The 27,087-nt window shown below is 51.2% G+C and overlaps 2 protein-coding genes across 4 annotated transcripts in view; one reads left to right on the top strand and one right to left on the bottom strand.

Moving 5' to 3' along the window:
* Positions 1-9,000, top strand: part of NAT10 (N-acetyltransferase 10) — a 30,039-nt gene extending 21,039 nt beyond the window's left edge. For both annotated transcript variants that reach the window (XM_027837769.1, XM_027837768.1), the window contains exons 23-28: positions 28-200; positions 914-1,033; positions 1,247-1,345; positions 2,440-2,513; positions 5,661-5,744; positions 7,133-9,000. In XM_027837769.1, the coding sequence (XP_027693570.1) occupies positions 28-200; positions 914-1,033; positions 1,247-1,345; positions 2,440-2,513; positions 5,661-5,744; positions 7,133-7,244 (662 nt within the window). In that variant the 3' untranslated portion in view covers positions 7,245-9,000. The remainder of the gene's footprint in view (positions 1-27; positions 201-913; positions 1,034-1,246; positions 1,346-2,439; positions 2,514-5,660; positions 5,745-7,132) is intronic.
* Positions 9,001-18,961: 9,961 nt separating this feature from the next.
* Positions 18,962-27,087, bottom strand: part of ABTB2 (ankyrin repeat and BTB domain containing 2) — a 191,735-nt gene continuing 183,609 nt past the window's right edge. For both annotated transcript variants that reach the window (XM_027837874.1, XM_027837875.1), the window contains exons 15-17: positions 24,876-24,944; positions 23,936-24,049; positions 18,962-21,019 (exon numbers count right to left, since the gene is read on the bottom strand). In XM_027837874.1, coding sequence (XP_027693675.1) covers positions 20,822-21,019; positions 23,936-24,049; positions 24,876-24,944 — 381 coding nt within the window. In that variant the 3' untranslated portion in view covers positions 18,962-20,821. The remainder of the gene's footprint in view (positions 21,020-23,935; positions 24,050-24,875; positions 24,945-27,087) is intronic.

The following is a 27,087-nucleotide window of genomic DNA, read 5'->3' as shown; positions in this document are numbered from 1 at the left end:
AGTCCACCGTGGGCTTTGTGTTCCCAGAACTGAGCCGAGGAGAGCTGGAGGCCGCCTTTCTTTCCTACGACCTGAAGAGGCTGGAGATGTATTCCCGGAACATGGTGGATTATCACCTGATCATGGACTTGATCCCAGCCATCTCCAGGATGCACTTCCTGAACCGGCTCGGGCAGCTGTCCCTGTCGGCCGCACAGTCGGTATGTCCGGAGCTCAGGCAGATCCCCGGGCCGGGCGGGTGGTCTCGAGTGCTCTCCACAAGCCCTCAGAGCCTCAGTGACTGCCTCTGAGCCCAGCCCTCTGGACTGAATGGTTGCTAAGCTGACCGTTGGTCACTCAGGCCTGGTAAGCACCTACTGTGTGCTAGGCGTGCCTGGAGAGAGTGTGAAAGACAAAAGACAGTCCCTGCTCTCAGGGAACTCACAGTCTAATGGAGGAGAAGACATGCAGCCTACCATATACAGGCAAGATGTAGGTAGGATTAACAGGAGAATTAGAAGGCATCGTCTGTGGCTCCACGGCCCTAGGATATCGTAAATGAACGAGTGACTCTGTGTCCTTGTCGACCCCATGGTCCTCTGACCCTGCAGAGGGGTCTCCCCGCACTCAGAGTCTCCCAGCTGAGGCTGGACGAGGGAAGTCTGGGATGCGCAGGTTGGCTTTGGGGTGGCTTCTGAGCATCAGACTCTCAAGATTGGGTGATTGAGGTTTCTGGGCCATAGGAATTAGTGGAGCCGATAGCAGTGAGCTGGAGGGCAAGAGGCTGGAGGCCTGTAAGTGTTAGCTGTATGTCTTTAGTAGTTGTTACCGTTACCAGTATTCATCCGTACCGAATTAGAACGGGCACCAGGCAGCTTAAAAAACAGTCTGAGAGCTGGCTGGGGAGTTCGCCTTGACACGTTCTTGCCCCCAGGCTCTCCTGCTGGGGGTCGGCCTCCAGCACAAGACCATGGACCAGCTGGAGAAGGAGATTGAGCTGCCCTGCAGCCAGCTGATGGGGCTTTTCAACAGGATCATCCGCAAAGTGGTGCAGGTAACAGGTGCCTCCAGAGAAACCCTCCCTGTCCTTCTCCCAGACAGCCATCCTTAGAGGAAAGGGAGAAAATGGGCACTTCAGCCAAACTTGCCCACCTTGAAAGAGTCTGACGTAGGCAGTGGCCGTTCCGGGCGTCCCCCACCTCTGCTAGAGATGGGAGCCAGCCTCTCAGGGTCCCCTGCGCCCCCCATCCTTGGTTTCCTTCCTCAGTTGTTCAGCGTGATTCAGGAGAAGGCCGTGGAGGAGCAGATGGTGGCAGTGAAAGACGTGGTCATGGAGCCCTCCATTAAATCCCTGAATGAAGACCTGGTACGTCAGCCCCTGTCCCCGGGGCCTCTGTCCCTCAGCCTCGTCCCTCGCTCCCGGGCACCAGTGGCGTCTCTGCAGCCCTTGTCCCCTCCTGAGATTTTCTGTCCTTCGTCAGCAAATGCTGTATATTGCTACAGGGACATCTAATCCCTAGGGTGTCTCAAGCTCCTCTTGGCCCAAAACAAACATTTTTCCAAAAAATCTGTCTTTCCTCTGTGCCTGAGGCAGCTGGGTGATGTGGTGAGAAAGAAAGAAGAGCGAGAGGGAAGGAAGGAAAGGAAGAAAAAAATGAGACAACCCATAAGCATGTATGTGTTGACTGTGTGCCAGGCGTGGGCTTAGTGTTGGGAATACCAATACAAGCCAAGAAGGCAGACGGTCCCTGCCCTTGAGGAGCTTACATTCTAATGGGGTGTGACAGCCCATTGAAAGGGAGATGAAAAGTTGGGTTGGGGGAGGCATGGCTTGAAGTCAGGAACAGGGCCAGGAAGGGAATGAAGGCTGGCTGGCCTGGACCACTGAACAAGATGGAAACTTCGGGAGGACATTGGAATCAGGAAGACCCGAGTTCAAATCCTACCTAAGAGACTTATTAGCTGTGTGTGCCTGGGCAAGTCAGTTACCTCTCTTAGCCTCAATTTTTCTAATCTACAAAATGGGGAATTTTGAGAAGTCCAAGACCATCCCTAAGGGCTAAGATGTTTTGTTGCCAATGGTTAAATCTTGCCATTTCATGCATGATTGTTTTTCTCTCTGCCTTGTGTGAAAAACCGAGCTCTCTGTGATTCTTAGGAAGGGAAGGGAGACTTATTGTTTCTGTTGGGAGTTCCTTTGTTCCCCCCCTGGAGACACAGATTTTGACTTGTCTTTGGTGTGTGTATGTGTGGAAATGTTTTTTTTTTTTCTCCAGTAAGGGAAAGATAGCTGTCCCCTAAGTAGAATTCGGAAAGGTGTGCTTACATGCTTGCATGGGATGGCAGATTTTAAGGCAGAAGGGGAGAAAGGAAACATTCTTTTTTCCCCTCTTTCACGTATTTTGTCATGGCTGAGTGTCAAATTCCGATTTGCTTTTGCTGTTGGTTTTATAAATTCAGGATGAAGCCGCGAAAGAATTCCAGGAAAAACACCAGAAAGAAGTGGGGAAGCTCAAGAACATGGACCTGTCACAGTAAGGACCTGCTCCCAGCCTCTCAGAGCCCCTGTCCTGTCCTCTGCCATCTCAGTTCTGGGGTTAGGTCCCTCTTCAGGGAAGAGGGGAGGGGTGTGTGGCAGGAAGGGAGTTACCAGAAATTGGGAATCTGGCTTTATTTCATTCTTCAAAGTCAGGCAAGCACTTCCCCTCTGGGCCTCAGTTTACTCGGTAATAAGTCAAAGGTGTTGGACAAAATTTTCCTTGAAGACTCTTAGTTTTGAGATCCTGTCGCATTCCCTGGCTTCTTGGGGTGCTGTGTTTTAGGGGCTAAAGCATCGGCAGTTTGCTAGGCCAGCAAAAAAACTGGAAATTCCACTGGTTCACTTCACACCCCCCTCCCCCCATATTTGTTTTAGAGCAGATGGTGAGTTGGTGTGCTGAACGAGGTGGTTCCATCTTTGATTTTGCAGGAAGGTTCCTCTTACTCTCTGGGGTGGTAGCTGCTGTTTTTAGGGTTTGAGGCCCAGTGTTTGGAGCATCTCTCAGGACTGACGTCCCCCTCCCCCCAACTTTAGCCCATACTTCTTAGGATGCTTTATACTTTCCTGTTTCATCTCTGTAAGCATTTATTATGCACCCATCTGTGCCAGGCACAGTGCTAGGTTCTGGGGGTGTAGGTGTGTCACTGAGGCAAGAGAGTTTATGAAGCTTCCAAAGTAGAGGGGCCCATTTAGTGTGGGGCATCAGCCCTGGAGGGGATCAGCCTGATTAGAAAAAAGCCATTGATTGGGGGCAGCTAGGTGGCGCAGTGGATAGAGAACTGGCCCTGAAGTCAGGAGGACCTGCGTTCAAATCCGGCCTCAGACCAAACACTTGACACTTACTAGCTGTGTGACCCTGGGCAAGTCACTTAACCCCAACTGCCTAAAAACTAAAAAAAATAAAATTAAAATAAATAAATAAAAGAAAAAAGCCATTGATGCCGTGAACCTCAGCTTTCAGGCTAGAGGGGGCCTGAGAATTTCTTCAGGCCACTCATTTACAGATGGGGAAGCCAGAAATTCACAGTGAGAAGGTCACTCGTGTAGTAAATGCTACTAGACCCATTGATTTGACTCCAGATCCAGTTTACTGAGTCACCAAACAAAGCTTAAATTGTGTTCTGTACACAAGTACATTTTTCCAAGAAGCAAGGGAATGTGCTTGTCATCCTGCCCTGGGGGCTGAGGCTGGGGGATTGCTGGAGCCTGGGAGCTCTGAGGTGGGGTGGGGCTCGAGCCGATCTGGGGTCCTCAGTAAGTTCAGCACCTGTGTGGTGGAGCGGGGCCCCAGGCTGCCTTAAGCACTCATCTGGTTCTTGTGGTCCCGGTCCTGGTTCCCTCCCCCGTGGTGTTAATTAGCCTTCTGGGCCAGACTGGGAACGGGGCTGGGAAAGGTCTCACTGTGCTTGCGGTATCAGCCGGGTCCACAGGAAGTCAGACCTGCTGTCATTGCTACGTGTCCCATCGATGCCTCCTTTCTGGGGGAGAAGGCGTGCTTCTCAGGCCCCTCGGCAGGTAGAGATGGGCCCCGATCACCAGTTCCTCCAGAAGCGTCCATTACTGCTCCCGCCCCCGCCTTCTTTCTGTGCTAGAATCGGGGCTCACCGGCAGCAGTGCCTGGGACTCTGGCTTGGGAGCGCCTTCCTTTTCTCTGTTAATAGGCTCCCCCATCGCTCCTTTCTCCTTAGCCGACCCTGCTAATAGGACTCCCCCAGCCTCACAGGTACGTCCCAGCTTTCACACTGACCTTCCCTGAGTTCGGTGACTGTCCCTGCCTTGGGGGAGATAAGCTCCCAGAAGAGTGTTCGTCTCCCCCCGGAGGTGACCTCGTCCAGCTCCTGTCTTGGGTGGGCGCAGGTGAGGAAGCAGAGGCCCAGACTCTGCCTGACGTGCCCTGGGCCTTCTGAGCTGGACTCTTCCACCACAGGCCCCCTGACCACGTGGCCCCCAAACACACCAGTGTCTCCGTAAAGACTTGCAGGGAGGTCCCTCCCCACTGAAGCAGCCTAGTCTGTTAGGGAATCTTCCTTTTATCAAGAGCGGATTGGTCTCTCTTCCGTCCTCGGGGCCGAGCAGGATAACTGGAATCCCCCCTTTCCCTTCTGATGCTTGGAGGCGACTCTTGTTCTGTTCCCCTCCCTCCCGTCCTCTCCCCCAGGCTCCGCATCCCTGAGCATCTTGTCACAGCCTCCAGGGTGGCATCACCGTCAGAGGGGCTGGGGCTGGGGTGGGGGCCGGGTCCCGGTCCCACAGGCCCCACGTGTGGCACATTCACGTCCAGGCCCTGTGACGTTTTCGGGTCCTCTCAAGAAGCCTGGGAGGTAGATAGGGGATTGGAGAAGAGGAAAGAAGGTCTGCAAGAAGTCAGATGGCGTGCAGCTTATAATAATCTGGGACAAGATTCATAGGTTCTTGGCTCCCAGACTTGAAGGGACCATCGCATTTTACAGATGAGGAGACTGAGGCTGATTTGCCTTGGTTCCCCAGTGAATACAGAGCAGAAGTGGAATTTGAACCCAGGTCTTTCCTGACTGCTACTGCGGAGCTCTGTGGGGTACCATGCCTCTGTTTGGAGGGTTGAAAGAAGGTGGGATAAGGGAGTGGGCTGCAATGTGTCCCAGCTGGCTGCTTTGGGCAGTTCTGAAGCGCAGCCTCGAAGGCAGTGACAGCCTTGGAACAGGAGGAAAGGTCTGGGGGAGCCATTGTAGCAGTGCATGGGAAGGGGCAAGTGTGAGCCGGCTTCTGGTGGTGGTCCTCCAGGTGGGTAGGTGGTGAGGCTGCCGGCAGCAGTACTGGGACCCTGACCCACTCCAGGCCTGCAGCGATTTCAGCCGAGTGCCTTGAGCTGGGACAGGACCTCTTGCCCTTCCCTTGGGCACATCACCCATACCTTTACAGATTTACAGACTTTTGTTTGTTTGTTTGTTTTTGGTGAGGCAATTGGAGTTAAGTGACTTGCCCAGAGTCACACAGCTAGTGAGTGTTATGTGTCTGAGGCTGGATTTGAACTCGGGTCCTCCTGACTGCAGGGCCGGTGCTCTATCCACTGCACCACCTCGCTGCCCCAGATCCACAGACTTCTCAAAAGCGGCCCCCTGTCCTGCACAGCCAACTTTTTCACCTGGTCCCCTGCTGTCTTTAGGTACGTAATCCGTGGTGATGATGAAGAATGGAACGAGGTTCTGAACAAAGCCGGAAAGAACGCCTCCATCATCAGCTTGAAAAGGTGAGGCCTGGAGCCCCCTGGGAACTTAGGGAGTCAGTCTCCCGGTCCCAGTGTTCTCCCCACAGCGTCACGGCAGCAGCCTCACCCCTTCCCCTCGAGGAAGAGAAAGATTGGAGGGCACAAGGCTCAGCCCCCCAAGGAGGGGTATGAGATAGATTGGGGGCATTTACATTTCACGTTAGGGATAGGCCGGTAGGGCCGTCCTCTGCATCAGAAGGGAAGCTTCCAGCCTCTGACTCCTTGGGGTTCAGGAAGCCTGATGAAGGGGGCGGTGCTTCCAAGAAAGCGGCTCAAAACTGTTTTTAAGGAGTTTTATTGACAGCCTTTGACACTCATTGTCTCTCGGCCCCTAATTGGTGAAGTCACTGATCAGTTAACGTTTACTAAGTGCCTGTCAGGCGTCCTGCTCCCCCCAAGTGCACATGCACACCCGCACGTGCGTGTGCACACACACACACACACACACACTGAATGCTAGGCAGTGGGAAGACAGACAAAAGTGAAATCCCCTGCACTCGAGGAGGTGAAGTTCTACCTGGGAGGAGGGCATGCACACAGCTCCGGTGAAGGGAGCATTGAAAACCAAGGGACTCAGGATGCTTCCTGTAGGAGGTGGCACGTAGGCTGAGTCTAGAAGGGAGCTCGAATTCCACAAGGCATCAGGAGGGGAGAGTGCACCTCAGGCACGGGATTGGTCCGTGCAAACACACCCAGATGGGAGGAGGAATGTGGAGTGTCAGAAACATTTGCACAAAACCAGCCAACAGCTTGAGCAGGCCCACCAGGGCCTGCCATGTTCTGTGCCCGTAGCCCCCCACCTCTCGGCCAAGAGAAGGGACGAGCTGCACGGTCATCCCCTTCAGTCTCAGTTATCTGCCTTTGGGCGTTGTGGCGCCTCTGAAATGTCGCTGTGCGTCATCCTGGCGCAGGTCATTGTGCCTCTGGTTTTCCCTTCATGGCCTGCTTGTGGGGAGGGGGAGGGCAAAGAAAGAGCTCGTGGGAGATTGTTTCAGGAGACCCCTGTCCCCAGGGTAAGCATGACTACCAACTCAGGGAGAGCTCTGTTCTAACTGCTCCTAATGGATCGTTCAAGTTCAGCCCGAGAGACGGCAGCCATCGTGGTGGGGATGGGGATGCTCAGACGCCCCGTGCCCCTCTGTTGGAGTTGCTGCCCGGCTTCCGGGATAAAACCCCATGGTGGAAGGTCTGAGGCAGAGCAGAACCCAGGCACCCTTGGGCCAAGACACGTGCCCCTATCAGCCTAAGGCGATTCTGAAGCAGTGGGCTCCTGCCGTGTCTGCGTGGGGGTTTTTGGAGTGGGTGGGTGTGTGGGTGGGTGGTGACTGTCTCCGTCCTTACCTCCTCCCTCTCCTTCTGTATTTTTTTAGTGACAAGAAGAGAAAACCCGAAGCTGAAAATGACCTGAAACAGAACAAGAAGTTGAAGAAGGGCCGAGATATGAAGAGCAAAAAAGACGGCAAACAGAAAAGGAGGAAATAGTGGCGGCTGCCGACTCAGGCATTCGGAGACCCGGAGAGCCCTGGGCCCGGCCGGAGAGGGCGTTCACCCTCGCCTGCAAGGACCGGAGCCTGTCCACGGGCCACCGAGGGCAGAGCTGTCGTTCCAGGATGCCCTGAGCTTGGGCCCCTCTCGGTCTGGCGCTTTCTCTTTCACATCTGGATTCGCAGTAAAGTTTTTCCTCCTACCCACACCTCCTTCTGAGTTTCCTTTCTGACCCAGTTTTCAAGATTTGTTCCCTGCACCCTGGAGACTCGGAGGGGCTGAGGACTCATGCACAGGACACGTCCCGGGCATCTTAAGAAGGCAGTCCCAGGGCTTCCCCTATCACGGGCAGGAGGAAGGAGGGGTCAGGGCAGGGGATGCCAGGATGGATGCCCACTCAAGTCTCAAAGCCAGACGCTCTGTCTGCATCCTTTCGCAGTCCTGATCTCCCACCAGTGTTTCAGGATCAGAAGCCTGGAGCTGACAGCAGGCTGGATCTTCAGACTGATCCTGTTTCCGAATGGTTGCCATTTTGTTTTGGGTGGACTGCAGATTGATGCTGGAAACTGGGTATTAAATACCTTTGTGCATATAAGCTGTTCTGTGCCACTTATTATCTGAGCTCTGAGTTGGAGAAGAGAAAGAATGTGGCAAGAGTGAATTAGGGCCAGGAAGAAAGACCTGCTTTCAAATCCTATTTCTGACACCTGCTGGCTGTGATACTGTGAGCACATCATTTCAGTACCCCCTGGAGAACTGTTAGCTGCAGATGAGTTACTGATGAGCTTTGGTGGAGAGAATTTCATCACTGGGAGTTCTGCTATACTGATGAACTCACAAGTCCAGACAACAAATGTTGAGAAAACGAGAAATCTGGTCACTTTGTAGTCTGTAGGGCTTAGAAATGGCCTGACGTTGATGTCCTTGGGGCGGGGGGGGGGGGGGGGGGTAATGGGCAGAGGGGTCGGTGACTTGATTCCAACGTCAGAGGCAGAATCTGGTTCCAGGTAATGGTGTCTGAAAGAGTGGAGAGGGGAGGCTGTCCTGGCGTGGAAGGCAGAAGCTAATTAACCGCATTGAAATGATCACTGGGCCTGGGGCCTGGGAGGCCTCTCCTACCTCTAAACTAAGCAGTGGGACCTCAGGCAGTCACCCAGCCCTCCTAATGCTCCATGCCCCCTCCAGTTCTTCATTTGCAAAGGGGGCTGAACACAGATGAATGCCAGTGTGAGCAGGCCCCTCTGCCGTGATTCATTCTGCCTTCCCTCCCCGTATGGCCCACTCCTGCTGCCATATTTGTTTGGCAATTCCTTTGTCAGTGACTCTGACAATCAGGCAGCTGCCCGTGGAGTTGGCCTCTGTAGAGTTATCTCCCTGGCAGCAGGCGTTGGAGGCTTCGTTGTGCCTAAGCTTAATGATTTTTCCCTCAGTGGTCTCAGGGAGGAATGTTATTTTCAGATCAATGAATCTTCATAAGGAAAGTATGGTTTCTAAGGCAGCTACATCACTTAATTCATGAAATTCACCTTGGATGAGTCACTTTGCGTCTTATCTGGCTCCTCATCAGAAGCACCGGCCTTCAGGAAGGGTCAGAGAAAGTAACTCTGAAAGGACCAAGCTTTGCTATGGGCTATCCACATGCCTTGGTGATGGGCCTGGCCTTCCTCTGTAAAATGACCCAAGGGCCCTTTGTCCCCCTCCTCAATCTAGTCCTATGTTCTTGAACCATTTAAAGCAGATTTTAACACCTTGAGTCTCTGGACTTGTTTTTTAAATATTTTGACAACTTGAGATATAATTGGTTCTCTTTGTAATCCTATGCATTTTAATCTATCCTTTTAAAAGCAGTGTTCTGAAAAGGGGTCAGTCCGCAGATGGCCTGCCCAAGGGTTCCGCCACACAAAAAAAGGTTAAGGACTCTTTAGAAACTGTATCCATAGAGATGCCATTTCCACAGTATCCTCATTTATTTTGCTTTGTATTTTGATCTGCAGAATGAATGTGGTCATCTCCAATACTGCAGTTTATTTCCATAGTCTGCTTTCAGTCTCCAGGATTATAGTAAACACCGCTTTTCTGTGGGTTCTGATGCACAATTCAAGAAAGGTCTGATGCTCTTTTCAAAAGGGTGGTGGTGTGGCGCTGGGGTGGGGGGTGAAGAGGAGGAGGCTGCTTCCTTGCTGAAAGGCATTTTAAAATGCAACTCCCAGGCTTGATCCCCAAAGGGAGGAGATGAGCCTTGACCATCAGGGTAACTGCCGGGCCACCTGCTTCGTCTTGGCCTCAGAGAATAGTTCTCGGCAGAGGAGAAAACGGTTTATGGGGAGGTGGCAAGGTCTTTTGTTTCCTCAGTCTGCCAGTGAGATAGACAACTATCTCCCCCTGTCCCTCTGTTCAGGGATAGGGCTGAGCCATGATGCTGATTTGAAGGGTGAGGGGGTCAAGCCTTATCCTGTGGTAAGAAAAGGCAGAGCCTGGCTCAAGAAGTGGGGCTGGCTCGTTCCCCTAAAGTTGTGGCCGCAGTCCTACCTGAAGTCTGGATACTCAGAAAGGCCTTGGACCGTAACACTGTGCATGAGCCCAGCCTGAGCTAGAAGGGGAGGCCCGGGCAGGCTACGAAGGGACAAAGGTTTTCTGCCAGCCAAGAACCGGTAAATGAATCTCCCAACTTCCAAGGCTCCCTCCACAATGGGTCCACCAAGTTTTAGTTGAGAGTTGGAATATGTTTGAAATAACGGTGCAGATTTTCTCAATGTTCAGGCTAGAAGGAATTTTTTTTTCTTTTTCTAAAATTGTTTCATTAGTGCCCTTGTTCCCTCACCCCCTAAAAATACTTCATCCTAACAGTGATGACTGCCTCTGACCCCCCCCCCCCCCCCACACACACACTAATCAGAGTCAAGGAGGGATGTGCATTTCTACGTCTTTGAGACAGAGATTTTGAATTACAGCTAGACAGCCTTTGGCCTTGTTCTACTGTTCTTTTCATTAACATAGCCATTGTCGACATCCTTCTGTCGGTACCACTTTCTTCACCTCCTCAAAGGAGGCCTTGAGGTGGCTCAGTAGGTATGTTTGGCGTTGGAACGACATGGCCAGCCCATCGGAGTTGCGCTGTCTGAAGGAGAGTTTGAACGGTTGGCAGTTTAATGAAGAAAGGACCTCAGTGTCTGGTATCTCATCCTGCCAGGTGGTCTTCAGGATTCTAAAGGGGGAGCCATGTAAGATGTGTAAGATAACGTAATGTAATACGTAGGATGAATAGGTAGATAAAAGGGGGTGTGGAGGGCAGTTAGGAGGTCATTTCAACCCCGGTGGGAAGGGGAAGGTGCTGCTCATCTCCCACCTCTCTGACTGTTCGTCTTGGTCACCTTTGTTGCGTCTTCATCCAGGCTAATTGTCAGCCCCTTGCTCTCCCATCCCTCCTCTCGGGCCCCAGCAGCTCCTATGGATTCAGTCGTCCACGCAGATCATTCTCAGGTCTATTTATCCAGCCCCAGCCTCTCTCCTCCAGTCAGACTCCCAACTACCCGCTAGATGTCCAACGGACAGCTTAAACCCAAGCCGTCCAAACCGAACTCACTCTCTTTCCCCCTAAACCCAACCCACATCCTAACTTACCTATTGCTCCCAAGGGCCCCACCGTCGTCCCAGCGGCTGCTGAGTCCTACCTTCTCCGTCCCACGTTCACAGCCTCTCCTGACGGTGCCCGGTACTCCCTCCCTGTACTCCCCAGCACACGCCCTCGTCGCTTCAAGCCCGGATGGTTTCAGCAGCCTTCTGCGTGGCCTCCTCACTTAGCCAGCAAAGAGATGTCCCTCCCTTGTTCAGAAAACTTCAGGATCAAGTCGAAATTCCTGTTTGGCTTCTAAAGGCCTTTAAGACTCGGCCCCTTCCTACTTTCCAGTCTAATTACGCCTTACTCCCCTCCACGTTTTCTGAGACCCAGTGACCCCGGCCTCCTGGCTGGTCCTCTCTCCACTCTAGGCATTCTGCTGACTCTCTTCCCATGCCATGCCTGGAATCCTTTCCTTTCTCATCTCCGTCTCATAGTCTCCCGGATTTCTTCCAAGTCTCAACTAAGATCCCACCTTCTGCAAGAAGCCTTTCCCAACTCCCATTAATTTTAGGGCCTTCTGGGCAGCTAGGTGGCCCAGTGGTTAGAGCTCTGGAGTCAGGTGGACCTGAGTTCAAATCCAGCCTCAGACACTTACTAGCTGTGTGACCCTGGACAAGTCACTTAACCTGGATTGCTTCCCAAACAAAATTTTAGTGCTTTCCTTCTGAGATTATCTCCAATTTATCCCAGATACAGCTTGTTTTTACATAGCTGGCTGCATATTGTCTTCTCTTTTCGACTTGAGGGCAGGGACTTTTTTGTATCCCCAGTTTAGGCAGTGTCTGGCATAGTAGGTGCTTAATAAATGTTTGTTGATTGATTGATTATTATTTTCTCCTTTAGATTGTGAGCTCTGTGAGAACAGGGTCTGTTTTTTGACTTTTGGGAGGAGCCAGGTGGTACTAAGGGATAGAGTACTGGGCCTGGAGTCGGAAAGACCTGGGTTCAGATCTGGCCTCAGACACTTACCAGCTGTGTGAGACCCTGGGCAAGTTACGTAACCTCTTGTTTGCCTCAGTTTCCTCATCTGTAAAATGGGAATAAGAGCATTTACCTCCTAGGGTTATTGTGGGAATCAAATGAGATAATATACATAGTAGGTTATCTGTAAATGTTTATTCCCTTCCCTCCTTTTCTCTGCACCTCCAGCACTTAGCACAATGCCTAACACATAGTAGGTGCTTTATAAATGTTTATTCCCTTCCCTCCTTTTCTCTGCATCCCCAGCACTTAGCACAATGCCTAATACATAATAGGTGCCCTATAAATGCTTATTCCCTTCCCTCCTTTTCTCTGCACCCCCAGCACTTAGCACAATGCCTAACACATAGTAGGTGCCCTATAAATGCTTATTCCCTTCCCTCCTTTTCTTTGCATCCCTAGTACTTAGCACAGTGCCTGGCACATAGTAGGTGTTATGTAAATGCTTATTCTCTTCCCTTTCTTTGCATCCCATTCCTTATCACAGTGCTTGTTGTACATAGTGGATACTTAATAAATAAAGGCTTGTTTACTTGATTTAACTAGAAGCTGAGGAAGCTGGGAAAATCCTCCGGCAGAAGGAGGTCTTTGATCTGACTCTGGAAGGAAGCCAGGGAAGATAGGAGTTGGATGTGAGGATGGGCAAAGCTTCGGGGTACAGCCAAGGCAAAGGCGAGGAGGTAGGAAATGAAGACCTGCCTTTAGGAGAATCAGTTTGGGGGCTGAGAGGAGGATGAGATGGGGTGGGGAGAGACTGGAGAAAGAGAGGTCAACCATAAAAACAGTACTCTAGGCACAAGGGGATGAAGGCCTGGAGTGGGGAGTGTCAGTGTCAGAGGAGAGAAGGGACAGACGTGAGGGTAACAGGGTTTGACACTGGATTGGCTATGGGAGGTGAGAGAGTGAGGGGTCACGATGACGCTTAGGCCGTGAGCCTGGGGAACTGGGAGGACGGCAGTGCCCTTGACAGCGATAAGGAAGTCTGGAAGGGTGGAGGGTTTGTGGGAATTGGACATACCCACAGAATTGCTATCTTGAGGCCCCAGAAATAGTAATCCAGTAGCTTGGCACGTCAGGAACCCTCCTGGGACTCAGGGCCAAGTCAGGTCCCTACATATAACTCCATTCAGCTGGGAGGATTTGCAGGGTTAGGTGCGGGGTGCAGATTTGAAACCTGTGATTTTGGGGGGGTGGTCAGGGATGGGTTTTAAGCAAGCCTTTCTCCAGTGGGTGTGGCTGCCCGTCCTGTATCATGCTCCAAATCTGGGGGAAAAAGGCTCCTCTCCCCAAGACTCACCATCTGGGCCCCAGACAGAGTGAGTGACATCTGTAAGGCTGCTGCTATCTCAGCAAATCGCTCTTGTGGAATTAATTCAGATGGGCTGGGCTAGGAACGCTGTCACCAGGTTGGTTGGTGGGCTTTGAACAAAAGCTCATGTCGAATGGTCTGCTATCCCCCAGGCTGGGAGGGGGGGCAGAGGCTGGGCCTCCGTTGCTCATCTGGCCCTGGGGGGCCCAGCTGATGCCTTAGTGACCAGGAGAGAGGGCAGAGTCAGCTGTGCAGCTGAGAGGGGGTGGGGAAGAGGAGGAGGGAATGTGACAGCTTCTGGGGCTGGAAAAATGCGGGCTCATTATCTGTGTCTGCTCATATTCCCTCCTTGCAGGGGGCAGAGACAAGGAGGCCCAGCCTCTGAGTGTCTTCTTACAGGTGGAGGATGGGAAGATTTATTGTCTGTTCCCCATCCCACCCCGCTCTGTTTTATGAGAACTCATTTCAAATTGGAAGGAATTCTGAGGGGCAGGACAGCGGAGAAAGAGACTGGCGAGGTCTGTGCAGCGTCCTCCAGGAGCAGAAAAAGCCATGAGTCTGCTTTGTACAAGGGACCCCCAACACCATTTTCCTGTTATCTGGCCCCCCATGACTGGGCAGTTAAGACAGGGAGTAGGGGGCGGGGATGGGATGCTGAGAGTCAGAGCTACAGAGGAAGGCAAGGACCAGACAAAAGGCCTTAGGAGGCAGCTCATTTTGGGGGGAAAATGTGGTCATAACCACTGCTAACATTTATGAACTTTGCAAAGTACTTTACAAATATTATCTCATTTTATTCTGATGACAGCCCTGCAGGTAGGAGTTAATAGTAACCCACCCAGGGACACACCGCTAATAAACACCTGAGTCAGGATTCAAACTCGGCCCTTAAGCTCCAGAGGTAATGTGGGTGGAATGTTGAACGGCTCCCTCTAGGCGTCCCACATCCCTTCCCCACCTGTGCCTGGCACACCTGTGTCAGAAGGAGGCCTCTTCCCAAGGCAGGCCATAACTGAGCCTAGCCAATGGGAGAAGGGACCAGGAGGGACCTTGGCAATTCTCAGCAAACAGGGCACCTGCATGGCCCCTGCCCTCCGCAGGTGCTCATGGGGGAAAGGCTAGGTTATGGGCCTGGCCGAAGCATGCAGATGGCTAGCCAGTCTGATGTTCCTGATTAGATTCCCCCTGCAAGGTTCTCCAACCTCCACAGCTGGAGTCAAGTCGTGGAAAAGTGGGGAACCAGAATGGCGAGGGGGGAGGGAGAGGCCTGAGTTTGTAGGCAGAGACAGGTTTAAAATGTGATTCTTTCCCTCACCTCCTTGGAGACACCTAGAACTTTAAGATCCTTTCAGCTCTAGAACCATAGGCCTCTGCCCTACTTCTGGGGTATTAGAACGGGAGAGAACTGCAAAACCAGCCAACCCACCCTGCTTATGTAACAGAGGGCCAGCAAAGTAAAACCACTTCCCCACAGGTACACAAGTCATGGGTGACCTAGACAGGATTTGAACCCAGGTTCTTTAGACTCCCAACGCAGCGTTCTTTTCACCAGCCCAAAGGTCTTAAACAGCCTTCAGTGGGGCTAAAGCTTCCCTCCAAGGGAGGGGTGGGTCTGGCTGATACTGAAAAAAACAAATCCTGGATCAGGGAAAACAAACAGGGCAGGATCAGATCCTCAGGTAAACAGATGTTTGGAGTCTGACCCCAAAAAAGAAAAACAAATGAGGTGTCTTGGAAGTAGCCCAGGTCAGGGCGACAAGCAATCATTAAGCTGTCTACTGGTGTGCCAGGCGCTGTGCTAAGCGCTGAGGTTACAAAGAACATGCAAATAGTTATGTACAAACAAGCTATGGAACGGAAAAAGTAGGAAATAATGATTAATAGCGGGATTGTAGAAGGTGGGGTTTTAGCTGAGCCTTGAAGGAAGCCAGGGTGGTCAGTAATGGGAGTGGAGGGGGCAGACAAGCAGTGACAGTCGTTGGGAGCCCAGAGACAGGGGGTCTTGAGCAAGGAACAGCCAGGAGGGCAGTGTCCCCAGATCCCAGAGAACATGGGGTGGGGGGGAGGGGGGAGAAAATAAGGCGTAAGCAGAATGGAAAGGCAGGAAGGGTCCAGGCTATGAAGAGCTATGCTGGCAGCAACAGGGAGCTACTGAGGTTCACCGAATAGGAGGGGTGACTGTCAGCCCTGTGCTTTAGGAGGATTAGTTGGACAGCTGAGTGAAGGTCCGCCTGCAGTCCTTACCAGCTAGGGTCTCTGGACCCTAAGGACATCTCTCTCTTTCTCCTTCTCAGCCCCAGCAAACACTCCTCAGTTCCTATATGTAAGAATGAAGATTTATTTCAACAAATAAATTCAACAAACATTTGTTGCTAAACATCTATATGCAAGGAGATGGGAGTGGGGCTATGAAATGAACCCTAATAAATAAATGGTAAATGTGATGGGCTCAAAGGAGAGGAGTAGACAAGTCTGGAGGAAATTTAGAGGGGGGAAGGACAACTTTCACTGGAGGGATTGGGTCTCTTGTACAGGGCAGGGTGCCATATGGAGCCCTGGGTTCATGTGGGGCCAATGACTTTATCCGAGTTCGCAGTGCTTCCTTCTTGAAGGTATGGATTCTCTTGCCTTTGCCTCTGTATCCCCAGTATCTAGGACATAACAGGTTCTCATCTATTGATTATTGATGGAGGGAACATCTAGTGTAAAAACTTTTTCCACCAATGTGGCTTAGTACCTTATTGGTAACTATACTTTTAGAGAGTTTCCTGAATATTCCCCTGGGTACACAACTAGTGTATGTTCAAGGCTAGACTTGAACTTGGGTCTCCCCGAATGCCAAGGCTGGCCACCAGTAGGGGGGTTAATTCATTCCGTTGTCCCTAGCTGAGACCTGGCCCTTATAGATCTGATAGAAGAAAAAGGGCTTTCTGGATCTGCTGAGCATCAATCTGGCCCCCAGAGGGCGACATGACCTCACGTTGGAAGGCTCCATTCTTCTCTTCCCGGGCCTGATCCTGGACCCAAGACCCGGCAAAAAGAGGCCGCCATTGATTGGGATAGATGGGAGGTTGGAGGGGAAGAAGGCAGGGAGGAAAGAAATCGCATCCTCTGTGGATGGGCCTTTGGGATGAGCCCCATCCCAACGGCAGGTCCAGGCTCTCCAGGCCCCCTCTAGAGCTCTCCCTGATCAAGCCCTTAACACAGTGACCTCATTCCACCATGCCTCAGGCAGGAAGCATTTTCATTGACCATCTTTGGCCTAGAATGTGGTCAGTCCATGAAAAACCAGCCTGGGGAGCCGCTCACACCTGAATCATCCGCCCTAGCTTCATCCTTATCTCTGGAAACCCAAGCTGAGGGGGAGCAGGGCCAGGCCAGGCCAGCTCAGGCCATCAGATAAACAGGCAGCTGCTTAGAGGCTGCCTTTGGCAACAAGCTCATCTGTGAAACTCTAGAGGACTGTCAGGCAGAGAGCGACCAGAGTTTAGTGGGAGGAGGTCCGGATTTACAGGCAGGACCTGGGTTCAAATCTTCCCTCTGCTCCTTGCTACCTGGGTGGGTCTCATCTTTAAAAGGGAAACACAGAGTGGTGAGAGAACAGATACTACAGGCTAATAATAATAGTGAGCATTTATATTGCAGTTTGAGGTTTACAAAGTACTTATGATAACCCGGTGAGGTGAGAGCCATTATCATCCCCATTTCACAAATGAAGGTACAGAAGATCAGAGAAATTTTAACAGCACAGCTAGAAAGTGTTGGAAGTGGGATTTGAATCCGAAGGCTCCAGGCTTCAGGCCTACGATTCTATCCACTCTACCGCACTGCCCGGGAGAAAATCGGGTCCCCATTCTCTCCTGATCCTGACCCCAGATGGTGGGAGGAATCATCGGAGGAGGAGAAGCCTCAGGGCTGTTCAGGGTGGAGGAGTGCGAGTGACCTGTGTTGGCTTACAAACACTTACTAAACACTGGCCTAACAGTAAATAAATAAAGCAACCCCCCCCCCCAAAAAAAAGCATGTGTCTAAGGCCCAGGGTATGGGAATTTCAGGAAGAACACCATCCTCAGTAGGTACACCAGTGTCTCCCTGCCTCATCCCTCCAGAACACTTCCCTGTCTCCTGCTGAGGAAAGAAATGTTGGACCAGAAGTCTTACTATGTGACTTTGGGCAAGTCACCCTCCCAGGGTCTCAGTTTCCTCATCTGTCAAATGAACCAGATAACTTCAGAAGTTCCTTCTAGCTCTGGACGCTATGATACTATAATCTGGGGTTTGCAGCCTCCACCAAAAATGAGATTAGAGTTGGAGGGACCTTAGAAATGACAGAGCTACCATGTGTACATGGGTATATATACATACATGTGTTTATGTACATATATGTACATATGTATATATGTATATGCACACAAAACTTATATATAATGTATAATAGACATTTATATGTAAACATAAATTTTATATTTATAATTGAATGGAAAGATAAAATTATAATATATATAAAAAGAATACATAATAACATATTCAACAAGCATTAAGGAGGACCTGTCAGGCATTTGAACTAGAAGACAAATATCTAACAAGGAGCTACGTTCTATTGGGGAAGGAGGGGGGCAGATACCTCTTTAAGGTTTAGAAAGCACTTTTCTCAGTTGACTTACAGCAACTCCGGTGAGGTAGATAGTAGAAATATTACGATGCTCATTTTACAGCTGGGGAAGACCGAGGTCACCTAGATGAAGTGATTCCTCCGAAGTTAGTTTGGTAGCAGAGTGGTCATGACTCAGACTGTGTGTTCTTGCCACTATACGTGCCCATTCCTTCCTTTCCGACCTCTTATGGGAGCTCGGTCATTGCAATGGGCTCTTTTTTAGGGGGAGGAAAGCAGAGAGGCTCAGATGGACAATAATCTAGAAGGATTTGTTTTGTAAAATCTAGATTCAGTCAAAAGGCCACATGTGGCCTCAAGGCCGCAGCTTCCCCACCCCTTATCTTTTTGCTTTAAAGGTGATAATCATACCTGTGGAGAGCTGGACTGAAGTCAGGGAGGCCTGGGTTCAAATTTTGCTCCTGCTCCATCCTGGCTGACTCAGGGCCTCCAGGCGCCTAAGAGTTTAAGTTAACAAAGCAGATACTGACCTCCGGGAGCTCCTAACACCCATTAAACTACAGGTCAGAGAGAAAACAAAACAAAACAAAACACAAACCTGTAATCCCTCCCTACTTTACCATGCTGTTTTGAGGTTGATAAACTCCTCCCTCTGGCTTATAGAGTGCTTTGCACACCCAGGCCTAAACCTAATATAAATGTAAACTGTAATTATCTGTCATCAGGGCACCATCTGCCCCTGATAAGATTGTAGGGTTCCCCTATTTCACCAATGGAGAAACAGCAATTTGACCCAGACCACCGAGGTCACAGGAGCATGAAAGCCTGGGATTGTGAGATGGACAGGACCCCAGTGATCATTTTGCCTAAACTCCTCATTTTATTGGGGTGCAAGGGAGGAAAGCAATTCACCCAAGGTCATGTTATTAATGGCCAGAGCTGGGTCGGGAACCTAGGTCATGTCCTTCCAAACCTAGGGCTTTTTCCAGTGGCTCCCAGTGGCCTGCAAGGCTGGCCTTTACCCACAGGACATCCTGTGTTCTCCTGACCCCAAACACGAAGGCCTACTTTGTCCCTGTCCCAACCAAAGCCTTAAATGAGGGCCAATCCCCGCCCCCCCCCCCACACACACGTGCACACATCCTCACCTCACTCAGACCAAGCACAGAGATTCATTGTTAACAAGTGTTTATTGTTAATAAAACCCTGATACATTTACAATAAATGACAGCATGAATTAATGTACAGTTAACATATCATACAATATTACAGCAATAAAATAATGCCTATACCTTTGTACATCTTGCCGAAGCAGCTATTTGAAAATTATTTTCCAGTATTTCAAGCCATTCAGGGCTTTTTCCCAGGCTGCCCCAAGGACACTCCCTCCCGAAAAGCCCACGTGTGGCTTTGGGTGAATAAATAAATTCTATTAGAGCTCTAAGAAAGCACAAGCTGGACACCCACAGAAAGAGTTGCCCATGCACCCTCTCTTGTGTGTTCTGGTATGTACAACCAGTGCAAGTGGCCTGGCTTTCTCAGAATTTCACGTGTCTAGGAGGCCAGTGAGCTGAGGGAGTGTGTGGTCTGGACTCCTGGACTAGGTGGTGGAATACAGCAGATACCCCACCTTTCTTATTCATTAGCCAATGTGGTGGTAGTATTCCTTCCTGCCAATTGTATCTCTTATGAATCGCCAAGAAAAACGTAAGGTCCTCTTCCTTCTCTTCCCCATTCCTAAGACAAAAGACAGGCTCTTTCCAACCTGAGCTCTCCAGACTGAGCTAGTAGCAATGGTCCTGGCCTAAGATGGCCTGTCAATCAATGTTCTGCTTCAGCCTTGGTCCACACCTGACCTCTCTCACCATGGCCAATGTTCCCTGGGCCCCTGAAGATTATGAAATCCAGAGAAGCAAGTGTAAGCCCTCCTTGCTTTGTCATCTTCTCTCCTACCTTCCTCCACTTACTTTCCTTTCCCTTCAGACTAAAAGCTAGACGTCTCCCTCTGTCATCTTGGGAAGGCAGATTTCTGATAGTCACTGGCCCTGACTTGCAGGGGTCTGTTTTGATCTATCCACCCAAAGTCCCTGACCAGAAGGAGGCTGGAGAGTGAACATCTGTATGTATGGAGAATTCAGTCCCATATGGAGCGTAGGCAGTCCCCTCTCAAGGGCAGGGTGTAGAGGAAAATGCCAGGGGACTGTGGCAGCCTTGCCTCCATAGCACTCGCTGCGATCCTGACACGTTATTCTGCTGAAAGCCACAGTCAGGTACCCCCATCCCCTTAACAGCCCTTGTCATCCATGGAATCCAACTGAGGAGGAGAGACGGAGGGCACTTGGGCGTGGTCTACAGGAAAATCCTCTGGCCATGGCAGAGCATGGTTAAAGGCAGGTCTAGAGTCAGGTTAAATTGTCCACATTTGGTGATCACCCTTCAGAGCTGGAACTGCCTATGGGGGAGGGGGTTTGAACATAAGTACAAGGGTGGCAGCGCATGGCTTTTTGGTGCTAACATGGCGAGAGGCGGGAATGAAAACCCCACCTTCAGTGGCAGAAGAGCATAGGTTTAGCCTCTTTGAGCATCAACCCTTTCAGCTGAGTGAGTGGTGTACAAGTCCCACCTACGGGGCAAGCCTGAGCCAGGGGCAGGCTGAGATGGACAGACAACTAGAGATATATACATGACGTCGGCACCATCCCTGCCATGGAGAGACAGGACTTCTCTGGGGCACTGGGATTCCCTCGGATAATGTGGGCTGGTGCCCTCCTGGCTAGTCTTTGCCACAACCCTCTCCTTCCCTCATAGTCACCCCATAGTGTTCAGGACACCATCCCGAGGGAAAGATCCCCAGCCGACCTTCCCCACAACAAAATGGCGGGTCAGTTGCCATTGGTGCCTCCTGGCATGAGTGTGTAGAAGCCAAGCTGTCTCCCTTCCCCCTGTGGGAAGGTTGGCCAGGCTGGCGGGCAGTGGGTGGCCTGGGGACACTGGAGATCTGCCGGGAAGGAGCTGTCCCGAGGGCGGCCGGGCATGGGGCTGGCTGTGCCTCCTCACACTCGGGAGGTGATGTACACTGAGTGCACACGTTCGGCCAGTGTGTTCTGAAGGTCTTGCAAAGGGTCCAGTCCTTGCACTTTGCTGCTGCGGCCGTAGATAAGCTGCCGGAAGGAGTCCTGTTCCAGCAAGGCCTTCATGTGCTTCAGGAAGAAGCCCTCGCAGAACAAGGCCAGCTCGGGAGCATTATGGATCTGCATAGGGGAAGAATTGCCATGGGGTGAGGCTGGGCAGAGTCGAGCTGGGGGGTAATGAAGGCCAGGGCAGTGGAGAAAACGTGGCCTAAAAACCTGGCCCAATTGCATGACCTCAGACATGCCATTTAAGTGAGCTGAGCGCTGCCTTACTTCATTGTCTTATCTAAAAAGGGCGACCGTACTTGGATGCCACCTGGTATAGGAGGCCCTTGCCGGCCATTAGCATTGCCCCTCTTGAAGTGATTTTGTATCTACTTAGAAGTACATACATTGTCCTCTTCAGGAGAAAGTAAGCTCTTTGAGGGCAGGCTCTCGTTTCTATTTTTGCAACCTTAGAACCCAGCACAGTTTATTCAGTTAGGATGTGTCAAAGTTGGGTTTTTGGCCCACATTCTTCCTGGCCCAGCTCAAATCTCAGCTTGGAGGAACCTGGTACCCTAGGACCTGTCTTTTTTACTCACTGGGGACAGCTAGGTAGTGCAGTGATAGAGCGCCAGGCCTGGAGTCTGGAAAACTCTTCTTCCTGAGTTCAAATCCAGCCTCAGACACTTACTGGCTGTGTGACTCAGGGCAAGTCACTTCACCCCATTTGCCTCAATTTCCTCATCTGTAAAATGAGCTGAAGATACTCCAGTATGTTTGCCAAGAAAACCCCAAATGGGGTCACAAAGAGTCAGACACGACTGAAAAACAACTGGCCCATAACCTGGCACTGCCTTGAACTGTTAGGGTTTGGGCTAGTGTTATCTCTCTAGCTAGAGTAGACGCTCCTTGGGGCAGGTGCCATAATTCATTATTTCCTGTTATCTCCTTTTGGTAAATGAGTACCTAACGTGCACTCAACATACTGTGGATGAGTGAAGCCTGGACAAAGTGATTTGTCTATCTGCCTTTTCCTCTCCCTCTCTCCCTGCCTGCCTCCTGTTTTGTCTCACTATCTACCTATCTCTGTCTGTCTCTCTACCTACCCGTCTATCGCCTCTCTCTCTCTGTCTCTTCCTGTCTGTCTCTCTCTATCCATCCATTCATCTATCTATCCATCTCTTTATCCATTCACCCATCCATCCTTCTATTTATCTATCCCTGTATCCATCCATCCATCCCTATATCCATCCATCCATCTATCTATCTCTCTATCAATCTATCTTCAGACACAAGCTGTATGACCTTAGGTGAGTCACTTAACCTCTGTTTGCCTTAGTTTCCTCAACTGTAAAATAGAGATAAGGATAGCACTTACTTGCCAGGATTGTTGTGAAGATTACACGAGATAAAATTTGTTGGCTTAGCACAGTGACTGGCACATAGTAAGTGCTATGTAAATGTTAGCTATTATTATCATTGTGGTTGTTATTATTATCTGATCTCATTTGTTCATTTCTAATCTCGCAGGTTCTGCCATCTGGGGCCAAGCAGAATCAGTCTCTGCCTTCTTTCCCCGATGGCTGTTCAGACACTTGAAGGCTGCCGTCATGCCCCACCCTTCCTAAGGTTTCTCTTCTTCAGGTGGGACGGCCCCAGTTTCTTGAGCTGTCCCGGGAAGGGCAGCGTTTCTGGGCCCCTGGCCATTCTGCCTCCCTCCTTTGGCTGCCCTTCCTGAATTGTGGTGCCCAGCCCTGCCCTCGATGCTCCAGATGGGGTCTGACCTCAGCAGAGCCTGAGGCACACCGGCCCCTCTCTCGTTCCCGACTGCGCCTCTCTCGCTCAATCTGAAGGCAGTTTGCTTTCTGACCATTCATCCTGTTGTCTCCCAGGGAGCTCCCAGACTGCCAAGATCCGCAGCTGTGCTCCATGGTGGACCTGGGCTTCTCCTCCCCTTAGATTCTCATGTCTCCCTGCCTCGCCAGAAATCTTCTGGCCACCCTCTCAATCGCTTCCCTAGCACAGGGCCAGGCCTATGGCTTGGCACCCAGCCTTCTCTGGCACCGCCCTCCTCTGGGCCCTCTGCCGAGGGGTGCGTGGACACACACACTAGGCAGGTATCACTGCTCATCTCAACTTACCGGATGTTTCTCCATGCCACCTGGAGGCTCCTATTGCCCTAGAAACTCTACTTATTTCCCCATTCATCATCATCATCATCATCATCATCGTTAGATTTCTAGGGAACTTTTAAGGTTTGCAAAACACACTGGTTTTTATTATAACCCTCTGAGGTAGGTCATTAATTATAACAATTATAACCGCTAGCATTTATAAAGCACTCTCAGGTTTGCAAAGCATGTTACAAATATCTCCTTTGATCATCACAACAACTCTGGGAGGTAGGTGCTATTATTATCCCCATTTCACAGAAGAGCACACTGAGGCAGGCAGAGGTGAAGTGACTTTCCCAGAAAACAGCTAGTCAATATCTGAGGTGGGATACGAACTCGGGTCTCTCTGACTCCAAGTATAGCATTATGCTCCCTGTCAAGTATGGTGGATTATCACGTGAAGAGAAGGAAGGGCAGACCCTGGAACATTTCTGAGAATGAGTTGCTATATTCAGTTCCTCAGCCTGCCTGGTTTCTAAGGTCCCAGCACTGAAAAGAGTTCCCTGCCCCTCAGTCGGATGTATGAGAAAAAACAGGAGAGAGGGATGTCTTAGGGTCCACAGTGATGCTGTGGAAGGACAGAGGGGGGTCACAGTGGGAGATAGCAGAGCATGGTGTTTTGGCTCATGAACAAACAAGGGGCCACCAACTTGTCAGTGAAGGTACCAGGGATGAGAGGCAATCCAGGTGGCAATGAGGAACTGGCATGCCCCCTCCCTTCAACTCCCTCCAATCCTCCCTTCGCTTGCAAATGCAATCCAAAATGGCAGCTCTGTTTTCTCAGAAAGTTCACAGAGCCGGTTGGACGGGCCTCGTGCTGCTCGCCATGTTTGGGGATAGGGGATGGTGTTGGGAAGGACGGTGCTTTCTTCTGTACCTTGGCATACTTGTAGATGTTAACAGAGCTCTCCAAACCGATGGTCTGTGAGCACAGAATCTCACAGTGTCTCTGAAGGGCATCCAGCTGGAACAGGCTGGCGGCCGACAGCAGCTATGGGGGCAAAGATGTGCACATCAGTCTTCAGGAAGGCCCTGGCTGGCCCACCCCAGGGCATCGCCATGCAGGAGCAACCCAGCAATCTTGTTCTCCCTCTTCTCTACAGCAGTCTAAATTCACCCTAGAGATGGCACTCAAGTGGAAGGAGGCCAGCATCTACCTCCATCTCTGGGAGCCATATTGCTTATCAACTCTGCCTACCCTGCAGGCCTGTGGTACCCTAGGGATTGGGGCACCCTGGCATGGATCTACGGTGATGGCTGGGGTTTCCTGTGCTGGAAGACCTCCCAGAAGAAGACCCGTGCTCAAGTGTCAAGGTGGCCTCGGGGTAGGAAAGAAGAAAGCAGGGCCTGAGATCAGATGACCTCTTGGGAGGAGCTGGGCAGGGAGGAGGCTATGCCTTCTGACATTGTAACATTACCAGCCCCTCTGAGGATCCGCTCTGTGGTGGTCACAACTAATTCCCTCAGAATCCTGTTCTCTTTTGGCTGATGTTTCTAACACAAGAAGGTGAGTTTCTTTCCTGGACAGTCAAGAGCAAGGTTGTTGTGACCTCAGCTGCGGGCATCTCCTAAAGGCTTGAGGCTCTACTGCCCTTGGCACACACCTCCTCCCACCCCTCAAGGTGCATTTCTGGGACAATCTCTTAAAATAGGCTGTGGGAATTCCCAAAGAACTGCCCCTGACAGTGACATATCATTCCAGGGAGAAGGCCAGGTGGAACACGCCCCATACTGAAGGGAGATGGTAGGTGGAAACAAGCCGCCTCTTCCCCACCTACCCCCATGGGACACTGGGATGATGCCAGCATCAGGCTCACCTCGAGGATGTCGGCGGTGGGGATTTCCATGGACTCTGTTCCTCCGTAGTAGAGATACTGCATCATCAGCTGAAACAGAGGGGGTGCAACGTGAAGGCCAGTCCAACCATGAGTGGCTTTGTGGGGCAGTGAGCGTGACTGGGAAGAGAGCTAGATTTGGTGTTTGCACAGGGATTATTCTTGGGTCACGGATCAAGAGCCAGAAGGGATCTTCGAGGTAATCTCGTCCGACCTTTTCTTTTTACAAATGAGGAAACTGAGGTTCGGAGAATTAAAATACCACAGGGTCAGAGCTGGAGAGCCAGAAAAGACTTTGAGATCCTCTAGTCCAATCCCTTCTCCTTTTTACAAATGAGGAAACCGATTCTCAGAGAATTGTGATTTGTTCAACGTCACATAGGTGGAAGAGATGAGATTCCAACTTAGGTTCTCTGAGTCCAAATTCAGCAATCTTTCTCTTCTCAAAAATACCAAACAAAACAAAACCCATGCATTGACAAAACTGTCAATTCTCTTCTGAACTTCCTTCTGTCTTTTTTTTGTGTATTAAAAAAAGAATGTTTCATCGGTACTCCAGATGCCTGGGTTCAAATTCCAGGCTGGCTACTTTCTACCTGGCTGAGCAAATGACTTGACTTCTCGGTTCCCTCATCTACCAAATAAGGGAGTTGATCAAGGGTGTCCTCCCGGACCCCATGAAGCATGAAACCCTGTGGTCTCAGCACGGTAGCCCGACACATGAGCCGTAGGAAGCACGCAGACTGGCTTTTGCTCTCTGGCTGCCCTTGACCGGATCATCCCTTCCTCCTGCTCCTCTGCTTTATCTGAGTTTCCACCACAGGTCCCACAGATTAAAAGCACGATTGGGAGAAAAACAGACCAAAACTTTAAGGCTTTTGAGGCAGACGGTGTAATGGAAAATGGGGCTGGATTTGGAGTTGGGGCTCTGGAGTTGAATCCTCCTACCGACGTGACCTTGGGCATCTTCCACTCTGGGCCTCACCTGTAGAATGAGGGGGTTGGGCCAGATAACCTTCAAAGTCCCTTCTAGCTTGAGATCTGATCCTACAAAAATCATTTGGGTCCCAGGTTTGTCCTTTCCTGACCTAGAGTCCAAATATCCTGGTTGGGGGGAGAGATGGACCTCTGCCTGGAAGCTCAGGAGATGGGAGCCTTTCTTGTGTTTCTCCTATCACCCCCCAGGTCTCAGGCCAGCTGATGAAGCCTGGGGCCCACGGTCACACCCTGCTCCTCCAACTGGGTTGGAAGACACCCAGGCCTCCAGAGGCATGCTCATGCTGGTTTTAGGTCCCTGGGAGCAGAAGCCAGGGAGGAGGGGTGGGAAGGGAGGGGCTCAAGACCAAATCTGGCCTCATGGCCTGGGATAAACCTGGCAGGGAGGGGGAAGTCTTTCCAAGTGGCACAAGTTCAAACGCTGGGGAGAACAGGAGCTCAGGAGGGGGTCTCTCTGGGGTTCCTTGACAGACTAGCAATGGGAAAGGGGAGGAGGGGGTGTTGTTCTCCACTGGGGAGGCTGGGGCCCAGCTCACACAGAACTGCTCTCAGAGAGAAAGAAGGAAAAAAAATCCCTCCTGCTCCACTAAGGAAACAGACCCAGCAACGGGTTGGCAACTGGCTTGAGTGGGTAAACAGTGAGCCTTGGCTAAGCTCCTCTCTGTAAGATTGTGCCTTTGGGGCTGTCAGAGGCACCAGAGGGTCCAGAGGGGAAGAAATCCAGCCACCTGGGGGAGGGAGGCCGGAGGGCCCGCCATGGGGCACTGCCCAGCCCAGCCGGGTTTTCCAGGCTTCCCCCAATGGGCTGGCCTCCTGAAAGTCGAAGTGGAAAAGGCTGCTCCCTCCACAAATCTAAACAGGGGATCCTATTTCTACCAGCCTCCAGTTTCCTGTCCAGATGAGCCTTTCACCAAACCCCTCCTTCCCCAAACAGGGGGAGAGGGACGGATGGAGAAGGGGCAAGGAACATAACAAAGGGTGGATGGAGGCACAAAGAAAGGGTGGGGGGAGGGGAAGGCCAGCTGAGCTGGGCTTTGACCAGCAGGGGCCCTTCTGTCAGGGGAAGGACTGGTTCACGTGGTCTGTGGAGCTGGGACTCCACAGGCTGGGATGTCCCTGGAGAGCCCAAGGCCACAGGTTAGCCTCAGGGCAGCCCCTTGGCAAAGGGGGCCGGGTGGGGTGGGGTGGGGGTGGGGGA

The sequence above is a fragment of the Vombatus ursinus genome, unplaced genomic scaffold (genome assembly GCF_900497805.2).
Source record: "Vombatus ursinus unplaced genomic scaffold, bare-nosed wombat genome assembly UNPS02014822.1, whole genome shotgun sequence".
In the NCBI taxonomy this organism is placed as follows: domain Eukaryota; kingdom Metazoa; phylum Chordata; class Mammalia; order Diprotodontia; family Vombatidae; genus Vombatus; species Vombatus ursinus.
The sequence above is the reverse complement of the archived record's forward strand: the minus strand, read 5'-3'. Positions and strand labels throughout refer to the sequence as shown.